We start from the raw sequence: 23,036 nt of genomic DNA, 5'->3' as shown, positions 1-23,036 counted from the left end.
TTGGAAGCTAAATAATCACTTATACTGTCTGTAACTTGTGTCATACTTTTAAGAGTATTTGTTCTGCTCCTCTGGGTCATTTTATGTTCTATTATTCATCTTTAAAAATGGAATTCTAAAGTGATGTTTAGAACAAAATATAGAGATCAAAAGAGGGAAAGGAACACAAAAGATTACTATTTCCACATTTCCAGCAAGCTCTGGATGCATACATCCTCAACCAGGTCTGGACATGCTATGGCTAACGCTCTAGGGCCTCAAGAAGTTCAAATGCAGATATATATTGCAAATGTGAGTGAGAAAACGGGAGTCAGATCTGGAGGTATTATATCTGGCTTGAAATAATCAAAGTTAATATGGATCTAGAGTCCCCAACCACAAGGAAATTCCAGAAGGCCAAAGACACATGGGCATATCTACATGAGATATTTACTGCAGTTGCCTAATTAGCTCCACAGTAAACATCTCAGAGACTACACATGCAGGGCTATTAGGATGGAGTAAACTAATTAACTCTGCCATAAACACAAGTACTATCCTATGGCAGAGTTTTTTACTCCTCAGCCGCACACACGTAGATGTTGATGGGGCTGGCTGGGGCACAAGAGTGGTTAAATAAAAAAAAGTGAGTTCAATAAGCTTTGATGGTCTGCAACTGACCAAAATCTGCAGTGTGTTCACCTGACATAGGATGGTCAAGGAATGTGTAGGGGAGGAGCATTTGGAACCACACTTTTGGGTTCCCAGGGGCTAAGTGGAGTTTGATGAGGGTTTGTGGTTAAGTAGGGAGTGAAGATACAGCTGACTGCTAGAAAGATAGCTTTTATTGAACAGGCAGCACAAGGGAGCTTACTGATAAAAAAAAGGGAAGCAGTGGAACTCCAGCTGCCAGTTGTAGCATGGCGAGTTGTAGTAGGGGTGGAGAGAATGAGGAATGATGCAATATGGGATGCCTGGAGGACTGACCAGACATGTCATAGAACACTTGGTGTCTACATGTAACACTGACTAGTACACTGTGAACTGGTTCGAAAGAGTACATGATTTTCCAGATATAGTTTGAACAGCACCTGGTAGCTTTACACCAGTTTCACAGACTTCTAAGTTTAAACTGCATTTAAACCACTCTAGGTGTTACATGTGGCCATGCCCCTAGTTGCTTGTTTGCTATGCTCACTGAGCTGCTACAGAGATATTTCAATGATTGCTATGCACCTTGGGGCATAGGAAGGGAACTACTCTAACCTAACAACATTGACTGAGGGCCCTTCTGCCCATTTTCACCATCAGTAACTGAGTACATTTAATATGAGGCAAACAGAGGCAAAATACTGTATTTATTTTGTTCTAAGACGAGGTTCCCCCTCATTTAACATGGATAAAAAAGCCCTTCTTCATAGAACCAAGTATGGGGAGGTGGGGGAAAGGGGCAGCTGCTGTGGCTCAGGCTCCATCCCCTACCTAGGGTCAGGGCCACAGCCAAGCTGGACACATTTATAAATTTTCCATGTATTAAATCTAATTACTTGGGGGGTCATCTTAAGGTCAGGGTTGTCTTAGACTCAAGTAAATAAGGTAGTATGAACTTACACAGGTTCCACACTTAATTCATCTACCTCACTTGGAAATGATGAGTTGGGTTTCCTTGATGCTTACAGAGTACTACCCCACATCTGCCTTTCACACAGTAGCAGGATCTGCTTTCTTCAAATTGTGAATAATGCAGGAAATTGTGAGCTACACCTAGCAGAAGAAAATAACTGCAAGGACCAGTCATCCATTGCAAATCATTTACTTTGTTCTAAAAAATCTAATAGGGAGAAGGAACTCCTGGAGGTGTAATGCTGAAATCAGAAAAAATACAGTTTTCAGAGCCCTCATTGGAGGCACAGGTCAACAGCCCCTGAAAATGTAATGTGTAAGAATCAGAAATCAACAACTTGTTAAAAACAAACATATTTTACCTTGCACACACTTTGACAAGTCACGTAAATTAAATACATAATGGGATTTAGCCGGTGTTGGGAGAAGATCAATGCTCATTCTCTGATAGATTTCAACAGCAGCATCCACTATGTTTGTTGCATTCTGCTTTACTGCTTGAGAGAAATCTGCCAAAAAGCCCTTTAAGATCGCCTATACCCAGGACAACAACAACAAAATAAAACAGTGTAAAACAAAATATAAAGGTAGTTTCCTTTCACTTTAATCAGCAAGAATACAGAAGCTTAATTTTTCTTCAGATGAGCTCTGATTCCTTTCTGTAATAGTGTAAAGCAGGGGTGTCACACATACAGCCTGTGGGCTCCTAGAAGAGCTGGGAATTTAGGGGTATGCCAACAGGGGCAGGGCCCACACCAAAATCCAGGGACAGAACCTGGTTGGGGACATGTGTCAGTAGCGGGGGAGAATTTAATTAACACCTGCAGCTCCACGATGTGGCTCATCCTGCTGCCACACACTGCCACCTCCAGGTCCAGACCCATGCTGGGATGCCACATGAGCTCAACATCCCTGATTTAAAGGAATTTTGCTGAACATTTATCCTAAAGAAAAGCTATTCAGAATTGCAGACAAGAATAGTAAAGATAATGTATTTTTTAAGCTCAGAACTTTAAATGGGGAGTACCTAAAATCCATTTTAGATGCCTATAAATCATAGAATTATAGAAGTAGGGATGGGAGGGACCTTGTAGATCTTCAAGTCCGACCTGGGCAGGAGGGAAACTGGGCTCAAATGACCCCAGCCAGGTAGGCATCAAGCCTCTTCTTAAAGACCCCCAGGGTAGGAGCCAGCACCACTTCCCTTGGAAGTTGGTTCCAGATCCTAGCCTCCCTAACTGAAGTAGTTCCTACGGATATCTAATCTAAACCTACTCTCCAACAACTTGTGGCCGTTATTCCTTGTTATCCCAGGGAGTGCGAGGGGGCGCTATGGGAAACAAGGTCTCCCCCAAATGTCACTAAAGATTTCCCAAATGCTGAGCATTCCACACTGACTCAATGTAAGCATGTGCAGGAGGATAACATGAGTAGCTGGAGTACTTCGTGTTCTTCTCCACTGCAGAACCACAAAAAGCAGCCATAAGTTAAACAGCCTCAGGGACTGCACTAAATTATTTTTGTGTCTGCACAAACAGCAAGGACAGCCCAGAATGATCAAGGAATAAAGGAGAAAGCTACTTTTACTTCCTCCCTGCACCTGACCTCAAGCAAGAAAGCCAAACCACCCAGTCAGTCAGATGTGACTGAAAAGAGAATACTCTGGTTTAACCAAAGAAAGTTCAAGCACATTCAAAATTTGTAAGGGACATCTGATACATATAAATATGCAGAACTATGAAACCTGTTGCCAAAAAGAAGCTAACAGATTAATTGTTTAATCCAAATCAATAGAAAAAGGTCCACCCTTTGGCGGCTTCAAGCCTGCACCCATTATTCAGGTCTGGCCAATTTCCATGAGACTTATTTCTTGTGTGAGCAAGGGGTTGCAGCACCAGATATGTGCTATGGGAAAATCCTGTTCTGAGGTTACTTCCAGTGATCTGGGAGAAAATGATACAATACATATCAATATTGTGCCATCCTTGCTTTTGCTTAACTACGAGGGGTAGCTATTGAATCAGAGAACAATTTTTAGCCAGTTAATGTAGTGTTTCCAGAAACTAAGGTGGGGAGAAAGGAAATATTAAAGACTACATTTAAATAGAAATATACTAAACAAAATTGGAATAAAAACAATTAGTTTAAAGGCTAATATTTTTAAACATACTCTTCTTGTGTCTATAGGTTTGATCCAACATCCTTTGAAAGCAATGGAAAGTCTCCCCTTGACTTCTAAAGCTTTTCAATTCACCCTAAGACTTCATAAGTTGAAAAAGTGGCATATTTTACTAAGAACTTGTTTAATGTTGGACCAGATTGTGGCATGACATGATGCACAGATGAATTTGTTTTCTATTCCTTATGGCCACACAGAAGTTGTTACTGACCTGAAAAATTTGTTTGAGACTATGCTCTGAGGGCGTTGGAAGACACAGCATGGCGAAATGTCTTATGAACCGTGGTGTTACAGGATTACGACCACCGCCAGGAGGTGCACAGGCTGATGCAATTGTTACGTCCTGTGGAGGAAATCATGTTCAACTTGTATCACAAAAAATACTTAGCAATTTGTTTAATCGTGCAAAACACCATTGCTTAAACATTAGAACACAGACCTTTAGTAAGCTACTCAGAGAGAGAAGTAAGGCTGGAAGTGACTCCAAGGGATCAGCTAGTCCAACCAGGGATCAAACTTGTGACCTTGGTGCTAGTGACACCACCTCTAATCAACTGATCTAAACAGCTGCTTTTAAGAAAGTGTGATTTCTTCTTTGGCCTTCTTTTTTTTAATGTAATTAAAAATGACTAATTTATAAAAGCCCTAAAAGCACACTAGCCATGAGGTGCTCAACCTCTCACCTGCAAAGTCATAACATCTGGCCCTGTGGGGCTCCCCACAGGTTGGAAATTTGGCAGAGGAGAACATATAGCAGAATCAAGGCCAAGCCACCCCCTGTGTGTCCAGATTCGCCAGGCTGTTCCTGCCCCCACCTGCAAACCCAGATCAGGATTGCTCCACCCCACTCTACCTCCCCACATGCATCCAGACTGGGACCAGGACCAGGACCAGGACCAGGACCAGGACCAAGCTAATTCTCCTCCCCACAACATCCAGATCAGGTCTGCCCTGCCCAAACCCACCCCAGGCATCCAGGCTGGGACCAGGACCAGGTTGCCTCCCCCACCTTCCCAACATGTCCAGATTGGGGATGCTCTTCCCTGCCCCTGCTCTAGGCCGAGGGATTGAGGTGAGGCTGTGCAGGCTCCTGAAGCCAGATTGGGCCCATTGACTGGATCTGGCCCATGGAGGCTCACCTGGCCTGCAGGACACAAAGGTTGGGCACAGAACAGACATGATCAGTGTTGGGCAGCTCAGTACCTTTTTTCTTTATCCCAAGCCCCATGTTTTGTCTCAGGCACAATCAGATACTGGAGGCAAATTAACTATTAATGAATTTTCCCATCTAATAGCTATTCTATTTTCTAAATTTTGATAATGGACCGTACTTCCCTTTCAACAAACAAGGAGTTTTGGGAGACATTCTGTGGCAGAATTACTTCTGATGCTCCTTTGGGACAACAGCATCCATACAACAACCCCAACTACAGGGTGTTGCTAAATGCTTGTCAAATCCTTTGTAGAATGTATGCATGGAATGTTACTGGAGCCAAATTTTAAATCCTTTAGGAGGTTCGCACTTTGAGAAAAGAGGCAGTCTCTTTCTGAATGACATAGGAAGAGTTTTGTTAAGCTTGCCCACTTTCAGAATTGCTCTACACAGGCAATATTTTGTGACCCAACCTTCTGCTGCCATTCTGAGAAGTACTTGGAGGTTGGATGATGAGAGTGTGACATATTAAACAACTGAGCTGATAATCACACTGAAGAGTTGACTTTAGTCTATTAAAAAAATTACAATCATAGAATCATAGAAGTAGGGTCGGAAGGGACCTTGTAGATCTTCAAGTCCGACCCCCTGCCTGGGCAGGAGAGAAACTGGGCTCAAGTGACCCCAGCCAGGTAGGCATCGAGCCGGTTCTTAAAGACCCCCAGAGTAGGAGCCAGCACCACTTCCCTTGGAAGTTGGTTCCAGATCCTAGCCGCCCTAACTGTGAAGTAGTTCCTATGGATATCTAATCTGAACCTACTATCCAACAACTTGTGGCCGTTATTTCTTGTTATCCCAGGGGGCACTAGGGGAAACAAGGTCTCCCCCAAACCCTTCTGGTCCCCCCTAGTGAATTTATAGACAGTCACAAGGTCTCCCCTCAGCCTTCTCTTGTGAAGGCTGAACAGGTTCAGGTCCCATAGCCTCTCAATGTAGGGTCTGCCCTGCTGTCCCCAGATCATGCGGGTGGCCCTCCTCTGGACTCTCTCAATGTTGTCCACATGCCTCTTGAAGTGGGGTGCCCAGAACTGGACACAGTACTCCAGCTGTGGCCTGACCAGTGTTGCGTAGAAGGGGAGGATCACCTCCTTGGCCCTACTTGAGTTGCACCTGTGGATGCACGATAGGGTCCAGTTAGCCCTGCCGACTATGACCTTGCATTGTCGGCCCATGTTCATCTTGGAGTCAATAATAACTCCAAGATCCCTTTCTGCCTCCGTGCTCTCAAGAAGGGAGTTTCCTATCTTATAAGTGTGTTGCCAGTTACTACTGCCCAAGTGCAGCACCCTGCACTTGTCCGTATTGAAACGCATCCTGTTTTTGTCAGCCCACCCTTGCAACCTATCCAGGTCTTTCTGCAGTCTTTCCCTCCCTACTAGCGTGCCCAGCTCATCCCAGATTTTGGTATCATCAGCAAATTTGAACAGGTTGCTTTTCACCCCACCATCCAAATTGCTGATGAAGAAATTGAACAGTGTGGGCCCAAGGACCGAGCCCTGGGGGACCCCGCTGCCCACTTCCCCCCAGGTCAAATATGACCCGTCCACCACCACCCTGAGTACGACCCTTCAGCCAATTAGCAATCCATCTGACCGTGTAGGCATCGATGCCACAGTTGTCTAGTTTTTTTAACAAGGATGGGGTGAGAGACAGTGTCAAAGGCCTTGCTGAAGTCCAGAAAGACTACATCCACGGCGACACCTGAATCCAATGCTTTTGTGACCTGATCGTAAAAGGCAGTCAGGTTGGTCTGACATGACCTGCCTCAGCATCACCCCTGATGCCGGCTCATCACAGATGTGCTCCTTGATGATCTTCTCAAAGAGTTTCCCCAGGATTGAGGTAAGACTGACGGGCCTATAGTTGCACGGGTCCTCCCACCTCCCTTTCATAAAGATGGGGACCACATTGGCTATCTTCCAATCATCTGGCACGTGGCCCGAGCACCATGAGCGCTCGTAAAGCCATGCCAAGGGCCCTGTAATAACCCCTGCTAGCTCCCTCCATACCCTGGGGTGGAGAGCATCTGGACCTGCTGACTTGAACACATCCAGCCCCTCCAGAAGCACTCTAACCCAATGTGATTGGTGTCTTATGGATTTTAAGTATGAGTTTTTGGTAATATATTTACTGGACCCACTGTATAATTAGGAAAAATGTTGGATAGGTTTCAGGCACAGAAAACTATGTAGTTGGTCTAATAAAAGATATTAGCAATAAAACCTGGCTTCTCGCGTATTCTCTAGACCAACACTGCTAAACAACTCTCCAACTCAATCACAAAGATTTTAGGTGTTTTTTCTCAATGACTCAATCTTTATCATGATATGTTTTTGATTGTGTGTACAAGCAACAGATGCTAGGTTTCAAGGAGACTCCATCACTAAAATGAGAGTAAAATATTAGGAGTGGGTAGCTGCTGAGGCAGAAAGAGAACTGAGATGGGAAAGGGAGAATAACAGAGATTCCCTGGTTACTCTTTCCTGTGGTTCCAACTCAGGAATCAAACTCTTTAAACCTAAATTAATTTTAAACTTTCACTCTCCTCTAGGCACAGAATGTAATTGTCTGGTTGAAGCAGAAGGCTAGAAAACCTGGGCTACTTCCTGCCACTCCAGCCTTACCACTATTTCACTGTGTCACAAGGTAGGAAACCACTTACTTTCTGTATGTCTTCATTACTGATCTCATTACTGACCTTAGAAAGCCTTTTGTGAGGTTTCATTAATATATATACAAACAAAATGAACTATGTGACATTTTTAAACTATATATAATATTTCGAACATGACTGTAACAGAGTCCCGGTTCCGACTCTGTTACTTAGAAGGGTAACAGATGAGGAGTAGCACAGTGGGGAAACAGGAAATACCTGACCCCAGGGAACCAATAGGCACCCAGAAGGAAGAATAAGAGGGAGAGAAGATTGCCCAGAGTTGCCTGCGGGCACGGACTAAGTTGGAAGACGGACCAAAGAGGTTGCTCAGGAGAGACTGAGAAGCTCTGACAGGGGCAGAGTCTGCTATCCCCTCTGAAGACAAGAAACTGGAATCGCTACGGCTTGACAGATGGCTATATACCTGAAGAACCTGCTCCACTGGTGAGTCACAGGGATGCAGGAGGGAAGAGGTGACAGATGGCGGTCCGGAGGTGATCGAGATTAGCAGAGAAAGAGAGAGAGAAAAGAGAGATAAAAACGGAGCTAGCGGGGAGTTCCGGAGAAAGATGCTCCATTTGTGAGCTCAAGCCGTGGCTAGGGGGAATCCCCGGTTCCTGTGTTAATTGACCGCTAATAGAATAAGTAGCGGCAGATGGTTAATTAACTGCTAACCTACAGTCTGTATCTAACCTAAGTAATTGCTGGGTGGCTCCTGGTAATTGGCCCTCGGGGCGGGCATTCAGGGTCAAAGTAAAACTGCTGTAAGCAATAAAAAGGCTCGTTAACCTTAGATCGAGCCAGCGTGGTTTTTCCCGCGGGTACTGGCATATAAAATCTCTTCCTCCCCAGAAATTATTAAAGATCGAAGTCGTGGCAGGTGGGAATTGCGGGAAAAGCCAGTCCCAAGGGCAGACATGCTAACAATGACAATAAAGTAAAAGAATATTTAAGTTGAAAAGTGAAGCGTTTAAAGCTTAAAAAGCCCTGTCTGAAGCAACCCTTAAAATTTTAATCCCACTTCCTCATAGCTGCGTGACTATACAGTCTTTTGTAGTGCGACAACACGCTGTCATTTCTGTAGGAGGCTTGTCCAATGCAGGGCAGAGTGCCTGGTTAGGCATGAAAGGAGTGGTAAAACAGAACACATGCTATGCCAAGAAAGAATCTCTGCACACTAAACTTCCCAGTGAGCTTTGTCTAAAGTTGAAAAGCAGAAGTTAAACAGAAAGACGTATATCATGTTCCTATAACCTCTGATCTGGCCCCCCTGCACTGCCAAAGGTTTACAAAGAGGCCAAATATGCTCTGAAAACTAAGGACCCTCCATGAGTTGGGGAGGGTTTGGAAAGTGTAGGGCCACTATAAAAACATAGGGGTTGTGCCAGGTACAGGAGGGGGTGACTACAGAGTCCTCTGGTGACAACCAGTTTGGAGAGCAGCAGTCCCTCTAATCTACTCCTAGGACCAAAGCCCTTGCAAAATATGCCCCTAAATCATGGAACTGCCAGTTCCTCTTAGCAGTCTGCCCCATCCTCTTTTGAAAGTGACAGACAAAGAAAACAATGTTTGCCATAACACTTACTGTTCATTTAGTATTTAGTATTCATTTGGTATTTAGCACATCAAAAGACAGCCTGCAGTTGCGAAAACATCCCCAGGCCCAACAGTCAATTTCTGGCAGCAGGGAATTCTAAAGCAGCAAATTGCTTTGCTGTAGCTGGAGGCACAGGAGCATACACTGTACTGCAAGTCAGGAAAAGAGACAGACCTACTGGCTAATATCAGAATTGCCACTTGGGTAAGAAGGTTAAATCCAGAAACCAACACCTACACATAAACCTTCAAGAAGAAAAGCTTGCTGCCATGTTTCCTGTGCTGAGAGAAGCTTGTAAAACTAGGAGCGCAGTGTGTACTTTACACTCTTCTAAATGTGACTCCTCTGGGGAACAGTGAGAAAAGACAAGAGCAGAAAACTAAATTTGAAAACCAATAAGTGATGTTTAGAAGCAACAAAAAGTTGCAATTTATTAAGAATAAACAAACAACCCAAAGAACTTTATCGAATTCACAGCATTTAAAAACTTGAATGACCTGTATTTCTTTCCAAAATAGTTTCTCTCTGTCGTAGAACCCCCCAAAGTCCAGGTACTGACGAAGGAGCTCAATAGGAGGCTGAGACCCATAACAATCCAATTTAGGCATGTTTAGGTCATCCACAAAAATAATAACTCGTTTGTTTCCTGGTGCACCTAGGAAATAAAAATAATTCAATTAATAAGCATATAAAACAGTGCTAGTACTTTCCATTTATGAGATTAAAATTAGAGGTATGAAAATCAACAGTTAGACTTCTTATACTTAAGAGACTAGCTGGGTCCCAAATGGACAACACTAGCTTTATTCTGCAGTGAAATAATGTGATATTTCATGCACTTCATTCACATGTAAGCATCCACTATACTCTGTAACTACACTGGAATCTACAACCTGAACTCAGAGACATTACTTTGTCATACATAAATAACACTTGGCAGGCTTTACATAATGCAGAAGTACCTAATCTGGATCAGTTTGTGTATTTAAGTGTAATTGTGACAAAGTAGATATTTGAGCTGTGGATGATTACATCTGGAAACTGAAAGGCAGTCTGTTGTGGAGTGGGAAGTCTCTAATTGTGCTTGGTTATTACAAAGCTTTAGAAAAAAGGAAGAGAACTGAGGACACCACAGATACCACTATTGAGGTCCTTCACTTTTATTGAGTGTGTCAAATTGGAATTTGATAAAATTTTACCTTAAGGGCATCTATATGTGTGCTCCAGTATGGAAAGGGAGAAGGGGAGCTTTAATTAGAGTGGCTTTGAGAACCACTCTAATTAAAGCACCCTTGGTATCACAGGTACTCAGCATCCTACACTTCAAAATGGTGGCAGGGACATTTGAACTAAACAAGCTCTAGCTCGACAAGCTCTAGTTCAAACACCCACACCACCATTTTGAAGCGCAAGGATGCTGAATAGATGTGATGAGGAGGCTCCTGGAGTGTGTTAATTAATATGCTCCAGGCAGACTCCATTAATTGAGTCTGCTCTGACGTGTGCTAATTAGTACACATTGGAGCATATGTCTGGCATGTGTATAGGGACTCTAAGTTTTTAGTATGGAAATGTTACATGTATTATTCAATAAGCTGTTTGTAAATAGTAACTCTTATATTTAAGGCAGGGCAGGATAGACCCTAGGGTGGTGGTCCAGCTTACCTTTAACCTCTTCTTTCTTAAGGCACTTAATATGGGAGCATTCATGCATTAAAGGGTGTTAAATGGTGTTAAATACCCTCTAAACATCTTAAAGTTATGCCACTTTGGGCAACGGTTATCTTTGAGATGTTCTACCTAGCTCAAGCTAGGGTATCGTTAGTCTGTTCCAAGAAGATAAAGCAACCAATGTGCAGTCACACAGTGTCCCAGGATGCATGGCTGCCAGCCCCTCTACCCCTGACAAACTTTCCATCCTCCCAAGCTCTACTGGCCAGGAGGAGGTACTGGCCCCAAGACAATACCCCTATCTGACCCCAGCCGGCATGACCGCAGCCCACATGGCACCAAGTACCCCAGGAGACCTGATCAGGGGCTGTGCGCCAGGAGCCAGGAATGCAGCCCTCCCCTCAAAGGCCTAAGCCTTTGTCCCACCTCTGGGCAGCTCTCCCCTAGCCAGGAAAATCTGGGGTGGGAGAAAGGGGGCTGTGGCTTCCTTCCCCAGCCTCCCACTTTCCTAGGTGGGGAAGGGGAGAAAGGGCTGCCTAACTGCGCTTAAACCCTGGCTCCTGGCTCTGGCTCTGCCTCTGCTCACCAGGCCCTCCCGTGGCAAGGTAAATTTGTGCAGGTCAGAGAGGGCATTAAGACTTAACCTTCAACCACTCTGAAACTGCTCCAACTTCAACACTGCTCAACATTCCACGGATTTAGAACGGTTTAAAGGTAACCTGTAACAGCACCCTTACAGACCAAATGAAAAAGTTAGCCTCTAAGGTGCACCCTGTTTTTCCTTCTGCTTGACTTCTAGCATACCTCTCTATTATAAAGAAGTATTCTTTCACACTGCCTAATATAACAATAGTTATGTTAAAATAGATTTTAAATCTCTCATACTTCAATACTGGCCTCAAGTGTAAAACTGAAAGAACTGCATTTGTATAATAATAAAATTGAAATATTACTTGCTGTGTTGAATTGGGCAGTGAGTTTTCTTTGAAGCTAGCCCTCATGGTCACCATATTTTGAAATAATTAAAATACTATACAAAATACTTTACAATTATTGAAATTTGAAAAAGGGAATACAGAATTAAAATCAATACCTAAAATATTTTTCCTTTTCTTTTCTAATTTGGACTCAATAATCTCTTGTGTTCTTGCAGATGATGTCTGAGCAGAGAAGTTTAGGTAAACGGGCACATAGCCTGCTTCTTCTTGTATTCGGTTGAGCAGTCCCCTTGCAACTACAGACTTAAATTAAAAGATGTAAAAAGAGTAATAATAACTGCAAAGTAAATGCAGCTGTATGCACACATCCATATGATTCTATTACACAATGCTTTTGGTAAATCACACATTTGAAGAGCACATAACATAACTAAGTAAAAAATGTGGAACAAACAGCTAAACAAAGGGCCAGATCCTTCTTTTTCTCCTGGTCTTGCCTTCCCTTTGCTCCAGACACCCAGTTGGTCCCATCCCCCTGCCATCCGAAGGAGCAACGTGAGCACCCTTGTAATCAATTCTCAAGTTACAGGAACATGGGAGCCATGCCTGTTTCCCATGAAGTATCTTCTCTGCCTCTCTGCTGCTTTGGGACAAAGGAATCATCCTACTAGATCATATCAAGTTCCACTGTCCTTCTAGCCCAGTCACCATTCTCTGATAACCGCTATTACCAGCTGATTCAGTGGAAGCTATCCTGCAGTAACCAGTTGTGGGATGACTTGCCAAAGTAAAGTGTCCTCCTAACACTTTCTCTTAGCTCCCAATAATTTATAGGGTGGATTTTATTTTTATTATTCTCCATCTTCCATCCTGGTGCATCCTAACATCCTGTTTATGTTTTTTATGGCTACTACAAAATGAGCTATGCAGAATTCTGCCAAGTCCCCTTTCCTGAGTTTCAGTACCAACTGGAATTGAGCATGGCATACAAATAATTGAGATTATTTTCTCCAGTGGAAATTACTTTGTATTTGTCAACATTAAATTCCATCTCTCATCACCAGGGATCCAGGTTTTCTGTTTGCAGTAGAAAAATGTGGTAAAACCTAGATTTTCTCATTTTAAGGAGAAAAACCCGGGTTTTCTCTTCTCAAGAAGAAAAACACAGGGAATTGTGGGTTTTCCCCACCGGCTGGCAGAGTTCCAGCCTGCAAGGGGCTGGGGAAAGTGGAAGGAGGGTGATCAGACAGGGGGCACCATGTGCATGTGTGAGCATACACATGCACATGGCAGCCAGAAGCGCGGCCCCTGCAGGCAAGTCTGTGGCAGGTTGGGGACTGAGGCCATCATAGGGAGGGAGGGAGTTGGGCAAGCCTGGGGCTGAGGGTGCTGCGCAGCCTGGGTGGTATGTGGGGGTAGGGATCCAGAATGCACGGCTGCAGGGCCCAGGCAGGAATGGGGCCACGGACAGCTCATCCAGAGGGCAGTGGGTGGGCCTGGCACCCTGCCTCTATGCATGCTTCTGGGGGGGGAGGAATGGGAGGCATGTGCCCCCCAGATTTGTGCATGGGGCAGGGTCAGGCTATCTATTGAGGGCTTGGGCTCCATGCCCTGCTGCCTTCGCCCCAGGGCCCCTGTAACCCAGTGGGCAAGACCCAGTGTGACAGGGCAGAGTGGGGAGAAGAACCTCAATCCCAGGGAGCCACGCGACCGGAGCCGCACGAACAGACTGTACAAACAGGCGCACTTCTCTGCCGGCACGTGAGTTAGCGCGGAGTTTGCGCGGGAGAGAGTGTGGGTGGGTGCCGGACCCTGCCTGCGCACCCCCCAGGGTAGACAGCCCCAGCCGCAGCCAGCCTCCCAGAGGCATGACACAGATGGGCACGCGCCGCACCCCGAGGGTCCCCTCGGGCTCTGCAGCCCCCCCCTCTGGCACCTCAGAGACGGCCACCCAGACGGAGCCCCTGGTTCCAGGCTCCACGCAGACGGAGCCCCTGGCTTTCGGCTGCGGGAGCTGCCTGTCCCTTTTTCAGGCTCTGGGGCCTGGGAGCATGGCGACCTCCCCTTGCGGGGTCTGCTCCCTTTTGGGGTCTCTGGTGCGCCAGCTGGAGGAGCTCCAGGCCACAGTCCAGAGACTGCGTGCCATCAGGGACTGCGAGCAGGAGATAGACTCCTACTGCCAGGCCCTTCTCCCCCGGGAGGCAGAGGATAGATCACAGTTTCCCTCCACGCCAAAGGAGGACTCTGGGACCTCCTGCTGTGTCCAGCCAGGGGCATGGACCAAGGTGGTCAAGGGCCCTAAGGCCCGCCGCACCAAGGCCCCTCCTCCACCAGAATTGAGCAACAGGAACGCACCTCTTGCTGCCCCAGCAGAGCCTGCTGAGTTCCCGGCCCCCACAGGCAACATGGGCCTAACTGCAGCTCCCGCCCCTGCTCTCCCCAAGACAAAACATAAGGTGTTTGTTGTGGGAGACTCCCTCCTGAGGGGGACGGAGGGGCCAATCTGCCACCCCGACCCCTTAGCCTGGCAAGTCTGCTGCTTCCCAGGCGCCCGCATCTGGGACATTGCGGAGAGGATCCCCAAGCTCCTCAAACCCACAGACCACTATCCCATGCTCCTTATTCATGTGGGCACCAATGACACGGCTCGGAGCACTCCCAGCCAGATCATGAGGCGCTACAGGGATTTGGGAGTGGGGCTTAAGGGTCTGGGGGCACAGGTGGTGTTCTCGTCGATCCTCCCAGTCTCAGGCTATGGGCTGAGAAGGGACAGGAGGATCTATGTGGTCAACCAAAGACTGCGGCGCTGGTGTCGTCAGGAAGGCTTTGGCTTTCATGACCACAGCCCGCTCTTTGGCGAGAGAGGCAGTGAGCTGCTGGGAAGAGATGGTCTCCACCTCTCTCCCCTGGGAAGGAGGCTCTTCTCAGCCAGACTGGCTGACCTGCTCCACTGGGCTTTAAACTAAGCCCATTGGGGGACAGGGGGACTACCGCCACTGCTGGCACGCTGAGCAATCCTTGCAAAGCCAGCAGATCACGGCACTCAAGGGAGCCCACCCCAGCCCCAGCCCTGGTAAAATCTGTGGGCAAGGAAGGAGCCCCCCAGGGGGCACTTGCCTGCCTGTACACTAATGCCAGGAGCCTGGGGAATAAGCAGGAAGAACTCATTCTCCTGCTCAGTGCAAACAATTACGATGTCATAGGGATAACGGAGACCTGGTGGGACTCCACCCATGACTGGACCACGGGGATAGATGGCTATACCCTGTACAGGAGGGATCGTGTAGAGAAAAGGGGAGGGGGTGTAGCTCTTTATGTTAAGGAAAGCTATGCGTCCCTGCAAGCCGATATTGGCGACCAGGGTGGACAGCTGGAGACCCTCTGGGTTAAAATCCGTGTGGAAAATGGCACAGGGGACACAATGGTGGGAGTCTATTACAGACCTCCCACCCAAAGTCCTGAGCTTGACTAGGAGTTTGCCCAGGAACCGGCTGAGGCAGCTTGCTTCAGGACCATGGTTGTCATGGGTGACTTCAATTACCTGGACATCTCGTGGGAGGATCGCTCAGCAAAATCTGAGCGGTCGCAGAGCTTCCTCTCATGCGTGGATGACCTCTACCTGACTCAAGAAGTCTATGGGCCAACGAGAGGGAAAGCGCTGCTCAACCTGGTACTGGCTACTGGGGATGACCTAGTCGGCGACCTAGTGATCGATGGGAAGCTGGGTGACAGCGACCACGAGCTGATCACCTTCACCATCCGCCGAAAAGCTGGCAAGTCAGTCAGCAACACGGAAGTCCTTGACTTCAGGAAAGCCGACTTTGACAAGCTCAGGAGGCTTGTCAGTGAGGCCCTAAGGGACTGTGACCACAGGGAGAGGGGAGTTCAAGAAGAGTGGTTGCTCCTCAAGGGAGCGATCCTCAATGCACAAACTAAGTCTATTCCATCTTGGAGGAAAGACAGCAAGAGGGCACAGCAGCCCCCCTGGCTCTCCAGGGACCTAGCAGACCTCCTGAGGCTAAAAAGAAAGGCCTACAAAGGATGGAGGATGGGAGTCACCTCCAAGGAGGATTATTCTGCACTGGTCCAGTCCTGTAGGGAGCAGACCAGGAAAGCCAAGGCTTCAACTGAACTCCAGCTAGCTTTGAGCATCAAGGACAATAAAAAGTCCTTTTTCAGATATGTGGGGAGCCAGAGGAAAAGCAGGGGCAACGTTGGACCCCTGCTGAACCAGATGGGGCAACTGACAACTGACGCCCAGGAAAAAGTCAACCTATTAAATAGGTACTTTGCGTCGGTCTTTCATCAGACCCATGGGACGCCCATGCCCGCTACAGGGCCGGGAAGTCCGGGTGAGGGTGATCCCCTGCCCTCCATTAATGCTGACTTCGTGAAGGAACATCTTGAGAAGCTGGAAACCTTCAAGTCAGCTGGCCCTGACAATCTTCACCCCAGGGTACTCAAGGAGCTGGCAAGCATCATAGCCCAGCCTCTAGCGTGGATCTTTGAAAACTCTTGGCGCTCTGGTGTAGTGCCCGAAGACTGGAAGAAGGCCAATGTGGTGCCTATCTTCAAGAAAGGGAGGAAAGTGGATCCGGCTAACTATAGGCCCATCAGCCTGACTTCTATCCCAGGTAAGATCTTAGAAAAGTTTATTAAAGAGGCCATCCTTAATGGACTGGCCGACGCCAACATCTTAAGGGATAGCCAGCACGGGTTTGTTGCAGGTAGGTCTTGCTTGACCAATCTCATTTCCTTCTACGACCAGGTGACCTATCACCTGGACAAGGGAGATGAGATTGATGTCATATATCTTTACTTCAAAAAAGCCTTCGCTCTGGTGTCCCATGATCGTCTCTCGGAGAAACTGGCCAATTGTCGCCTTGGGTCCTCCACGACCCACTGGCTGGAAAATTGGCTCCGGGTTCAGACCCAGAGGGTATTAATTGATGGAAGTCACTCATCGTGGTATCCAGTGACCAGTGGGGTCTCCCAGGGCTCTGTCCTTGGACCCATACTGTTCAACATCTTCATTAATGATGTGGACACTGGAGTCAGAAGCGGACTGGCCAAGTTCGCAGATGACACCAAACTTTGGGGCAAAGCATTCACACCAGAAGACAGGCGGGTGATCCAGGCTGACCTGGACAGGCTCAGCAAGTGGGTGGACGAGAATCTGATGGTGTTCAATGCCGATAAATGCAAGGTTCTCCACCTTGGGAAAAAAAACCTGCAGCATCCTTATAGGCTCGGCAGTGCTATGTTGGCTAGCACTATGGAAGAAAGAGACTTGGGGGTCATCATTGACCACAAGATGAACATGAGCTTGCAATGCGATGCGGCGGCTAGTAAAGCGACCAAAACGCTGGCTTGCATCCATAGATGCTTCTCAAGCAAATCCTGGGACGTCATTCTCCCCCTGTACTCGGCCTTAGTGAGGCCGCAGCTGGAGTACTGCGTCCAGTTTTGGGCTCCACAATTCAAAAAGGATGTGGAGAAGCTTGAGAGAGTCCAGAGAAGAGCCACGCGCATGATCAGAGGTCAGGGAAGCAGACCCTACGATGACAGGCTGAGAGCCCTGGGGCTCTTTAGCCTGGAAAAGCTCAGGCTCAGGGGTGATCTGATGGCCACCTACAAGTTTATCAGGGGTGACCACCAGTATCTGGGGGAACGTTTGTTCACCAGAGCGCCCCAAGGGATGACGAGGTCAAATGGTCACAAACTACTACAAGACCGTTTCAGGCTGGACATAAGGAAGAATTTCTTTACTGTCCAAGCCCCCAAGGTCTGGAACAGCCTGCCACCGGAGGTCGTTCAAGCGCCTTCATTGAACACCTTCAAGATGAAACTGGATGCTTATCTTGCTGGGATCCTATGACCCCAGCTGACTTCCTGCCCTTTGGGCTGGGGGCTGGACTCGATGATCTTCCGAGGTCCCTTCCAGCCCTAATGTCTATGAAATCTATGAAATCAATGCTGCTGCTGTGAGCCCCACACTGCCATGCTGAAGCACCCCCTGCACTCCCAGCAGCAGTGAGGGGAACAACTATGCCCTGACATACCTGCTGCTGCTGGGTGGCCACGGGGCATTCCGCCATGGCAGCGCGGGGCTCATGGTGGTAGCATCAAGCTTCTGCACCCACTGTGCCCTGCCACACTGGGTCTCATCTGCTGGGCTGCGGGGGCCCCTGGGGGTGTGGCAGCAGGGAGAGGAGTCTGACCTGACAGCAGGCAGCATGCATCCCCTACACCTCATCCCAATGGGTTTGATATGACTTGGGCCGTTCTGCCCATGGGGAAAAGGAAGCCAGGCTCTGCTCTACCGCAGCAACCACCGCCTCCCACAAGTGGCAGCCAGGACTTGAGGGCTGCTGAGGGGCAGGGGGCTTCAGACCCAGGTCCCTGGCCCCAAAGCATCGCAAAGTTTTGTGTGTGTGTGCATTTACACCAAGCACCACAAAGCAGCACAAGTGGGGCAGCTGCATCTGGACCTGCATTCTAGTGAGCAAAGGGGGCAGGGGGAGCTCTGATTTTCCATGATAAAAAACCCAAAATCAAACACCAAAATGTATAGGTATTTAGAATTCATTTTATTATAGCAATTGAGGCACTGGTAGGCTTCCAAATTGCTTTAAAATAGTAAATGTATCAGTAAAACATTCTGTTCAACTAATACCTATATATATATAGTGGTGGTTCATTTTAATCACAGAAAAAAAATGGATTTGGGGTTTTTTTAACCAGAGAATGTGCTATTTGAAAACAGAGAAAACCAGGATCCCTGATCATCACATTACTATCATGTAGGCTGCTAGTTTATGTCCCACTGAAGCTCCCGAATTTCTCTGGTCCTTGTGCAGGCCGGGTTGGACCCGGGCCCTTTGTCGCGCTGCACGCGGGCTGTGGCCGGCAGCCCGGGCACGCCGGGCCAGAGAGGGCGGGCGCCGAGCTAGAATTAGGCACAGACACGTAACGGTTGATTTTAAGATTGTTTACTTACACTGAGATGGTCGCGGTGCAGGCTGAAAACTTGCTTGAGTTGCGGTTACAAACAGAAAGAACACGAACAATCACGTGGAGTTTGCTAGGCTCCACGCAGACAGAACTCCGGATGTCCAGGACAAGCGCGCCTCAAAACTCGTCGATACGTCTTATAAAAGGTTACCGCTCGAAGACGGGAAGAGGTGGGCGGCGGATCAGGCCGCCAAACTCCTTTGAGTCCCACACAGGGTTTCTATGACCCTGCCGCGTACCCAGAGTCCCCACGAGATGGATGTGGAGTCCTCTTCGGCTTGGGCGGAAACTGCTCACGCCTCTTATATGGCTAGCAGGCCAATCGCTAGCCGCCACGTGGGAATAATTTAGCACTAGCCAATAGCAGGACACAAATTTGCATTCAAAGAGTGGGAACTCTTTGCACCGTGCATTTCTATGTTGCAAAGAAAATGCACCCTGCAAAGACAGCTGCAAAGTGGCGGGAACTCTCTCCTTTGCACGGGGGTTCTCTGTGCAGCAAAACTCCACCGTGCAATGAAGCTGTAATCCCACGGGGATAATTCTAGTGCCGAAGCACACACAAAATCAGACCTTTGGGTCATGACAGTCCTGACTAATGTGAATAATTTCATATCATCTGCAAATCTGGTCAATTCCTTTCCTCCAAGTTTTAAAGATCATTAACAAACACATTCAAAACTAGAAGACCTAATATGGAACCTTGAAGCACTCCATCATTATCCTTTGCTATAATAAAATTGATTGTTTATTTCTACTCCTAGTTTTCTGTCTCTCAGCTGCATTATCATAGTTTGGTAATGTCAGCACTGTGGCTCCAGCTCGCAGACATATCTGAATTAGTTTTAGATTACCCAGCTTTACATTAGCTAACTGGATACTGCTGGCAGGGTAACCACAGAAGTACAGAACTTAGTGCGAATTGCAGAACCCACCTGAGAAGCTGGGTAAATACTTGGTTGGTTAGCCTACACTGAGTTCATGGGAGAAAGACTCGAACTAGCAATTTCAAAGTTAACTGAGGATTCTATGAGTGGCTGCAGTGTAGATAGTGTATGTCATCACTGTTACCAGAAAAATGTAGGTGCAGGATAAGTCTCTCTCCAACATCTCTTGCCATGAAAACTGATGCAAACTTCCTTGACTCAGGGACTCACCTATCTACCAGATGCTGCAACACCTTGCTTCCCACTCAATAGTTCCCATAATCATATCCCAGTTCCCTCTTCCTCTCAGTAATATCTACCCTCCTTTCAAATTCCCCCCACCCTCACCACCCCCAATAACCTTGTCCTAATGAATACTAAATGATAGCCAGGCAAAATTAGGCAGTATACAACTCAGGAGTATTTCTATGCCTTGATGTCTGAATGCAAGTCAGTACATTTTGAAAACCACACCTGATCAATTCCAAAGTTTTAGAGAATGTTCTCAATATCAAGGGGCACAAACCTATTGATTCAGGTGGAATCAAATAATGGGAGAAACCTAACTGCCAGCAAAATCACCATTTAGGTAATCAAGGTACAGGTATGAAGCAGTGGTCCCAGGCTTAGGAGAATGAGGATAGTGTCAGGGTTGCTGGCCCTTTCATCCCATTCTTGTCTTGCTTCCCCGTCAGCTAAGTCCCTTGCCAGCACTCTGGGTCAGGTGAAGCCCACTTAAGGTGAACCCATTTTCTATACCCTCCCAAATGACCCTCCTCTGCATCTGGTATAAACTCTACTGATTTTGGAAAAATCTCAAACAGTGAAAACACTAAATTTCTGTGGAGATACACTTTTCAAGTTTTCTGATTTTCACTAGAATCAAGGTTCTGCTGGGAGGGTGAGGGGATCTAGTTCGATGGCTCTGAAAGCCTGATGGAGTATACAGATTGATTTACACAAGCAGCGTTGCGTATGACTGCGCTGCACAATCCACTTTGTGCTTTGCATTGTGCAGAGGACATACTTTAGATCCTTACCTTGCCCACACCAGTGATCCCTGTGAAGAGTACAGAATGTCTGACAGCTAACAGTTTTTCCAGTAGGTAGCCATAACGCACTGTGTCTGTAGTTGGAACAAGCATTTCAAAAAATGGTACTTGTCTGCTATATTTGAAAGTCGGTGTAATCCTCTCCCAGGGATCAAGTCGCTTGCTATCAAAATCCATGTATACACTCCACAAATCACCAGAGCTTGGAAGCTACGGAGACAAAACATTCCTAAATCATGCTTAACAACATTTACATCTTTAAAATATAGTGCAACCGAAGAGCTTTCAATCCTTTCAGATATTTGCAATTTCCAGAGACACTTTGTGATAAACTGAATTCCCATCTCTTCCATACTGGGCGCATCTACACCTGCCCCTGACTGCGCATTTGGTACTGCACAGTCATTTAGTACTTGCTTTAGTACTAAATGCACATTTAGTACTGTGCATTTGCTACTGTGCAGTTATTTTTAGATTCTATGCTGCTATAGTGACAAGCTACAGTGATGTAGTTCGTCACTATGGCAATGTAGTGTCGGCATCATGTTTGTGCCCATCGACTGTAGTGATGAGCTGCGTCGCTGTAGCTTATTGCTACAGCAACGTAGCGTCTCATGTAGATGCGCCCACTGTTCCTCTATTAGCCTGTTCCCCGCACAGAATTCAGAATGTTATACTTAAATTATTGTGGTGGCTCTTTGTAATAGATGGCATACAAACATCATGCCCATCAGGCTTAATGCAAAAATGGCACTAGTGTGAAAATCATTAGATCAATCAAATGGCTCCAAAGTAGAAAGCTTGCTTTCAACCTGACCACAGCTTAGCCTGATGTCAGCTGATGTAAGTCATGCAGAGAGTCTCAACAAAGCACTCAAATACTGAATATCATCTGCTGGCAGCACAGATACCTTTGCACAGGGATAATCTGTGGAAATGGCTCCGGAAATGGTCCCTTCACATTTGGAGCATCCTTTCAACATGTCTTTGGCCCATTGCCTCCTATCCATGACTCTGAGAGAATGTTTCAGTGCTGGCAAGGGACTTGCTTAGTGAACCCTTCCAGGATAAATCTTCAATTTTAATTGCTTTTCAAAATGTCCCCAAGAGAAGGAATGGGGAGGAAGTAGAGCACCTTACAGAATGCTCCAAACTGGCTTCAAAAGCTAGGAAGTGAAATGAAAGGGAGGAGACAGGTGAGTCAGCACTCTACTCCAGAGGCTGCAGCATTTCAAAAGGGCAAATGCTACAACCCTTTTGGAGATGCCCAAGGGCCAGATTTACCACAGAGGATTTTGACCCTGCACTGCAATATGAAGCTTTCAGGGATTTTGCTGTTTAATGAAAGTCACCACCTTAAATTTGACAGCTAGGCTCTCTCTTAAGTGCCTAAGAATGGCGTCCACAAAAACAAGCAAGCTGAGCAAGAAACTGCCTATGATAACCAGCGGAAAATGCCAAGGAGAGCACTGCAGCTTCTCTCTGTAGCTTCTCTCACTGCCAGCACCAGTACCAAGGCCAGGGCTACTGCCTCCATCCTGCTCTGCAGCCTGCACTGCCTGGCTCTCCCAGCCCCAGCCCCACAGCCAGTGAGTGCAGAGCCAGGAGCCACAGCCCTGCCCCTGCCCTCCCAGTGGATTTCAGAATGTAGGCAGTGCAATACTGATCATAATTAGTGAGGTTTTTTTAATTGTATGAATTTCTCTTTAATTATATAAAAGTGTCAAGGGGGTCCTACACAGGCTGATTTGTCCTGGGCCCTACATCCTCCTCAGATTGGCCCTGGTGGTAGATATGTGTTCAAATACCAAATCAGGTAAAGGACAAATTTAAACCCAAGTCTCCTACATCCTAACTGAGTGCTTTAGCCATTGGCCTATTTGGCATAAGGGGGATAGTATCTTCTCTTCCTGGCTGCCTTCTGTGTGTGTAGGGGGGTGGAAGAGTGGTGGGTTCAAAACATCATTACTACATTGGGCCCTGTAGGTGAGATAAGTGATGAAATCAGTGTGTGCATCTTCATTCTGAATCATTTATACTTGTACAGCATGATTGCAAAGTCATGGGAAAATGCTGCTCTTTTCATTTGGCACAACTTTGTATTCGGCCTGGGTGAAAATGACTGTGCAAGGGTCAAGGCAATGAAGAATTAAGCTAGTATGTCTTTAAAAGTACCATGGGATATTTC

General features: G+C 46.9%; 1 protein-coding gene across 2 annotated transcripts in view; it reads right to left on the bottom strand.

Moving 5' to 3' along the window:
* The window catches only part of DNAH6 (dynein axonemal heavy chain 6), a 289,163-nt gene that overhangs the window by 146,076 nt on the left and 120,051 nt on the right, over window positions 1-23,036 (bottom strand). For both annotated transcript variants that reach the window (XM_059724560.1, XM_059724561.1), the window contains exons 38-42: window positions 20,837-21,058; window positions 12,012-12,159; window positions 9,745-9,902; window positions 3,993-4,124; window positions 1,965-2,136 (exon numbers count right to left, since the gene is read on the bottom strand). In XM_059724560.1, coding sequence (XP_059580543.1) covers window positions 1,965-2,136; window positions 3,993-4,124; window positions 9,745-9,902; window positions 12,012-12,159; window positions 20,837-21,058 — 832 coding nt within the window. The remainder of the gene's footprint in view (window positions 1-1,964; window positions 2,137-3,992; window positions 4,125-9,744; window positions 9,903-12,011; window positions 12,160-20,836; window positions 21,059-23,036) is intronic.

Source organism: Alligator mississippiensis, chromosome 3, assembly GCF_030867095.1.
Source record: "Alligator mississippiensis isolate rAllMis1 chromosome 3, rAllMis1, whole genome shotgun sequence".
NCBI classification, from domain to species: Eukaryota; Metazoa; Chordata; order Crocodylia; family Alligatoridae; genus Alligator; species Alligator mississippiensis.
This window is presented reverse-complemented; position numbering and strand designations above follow the sequence as displayed.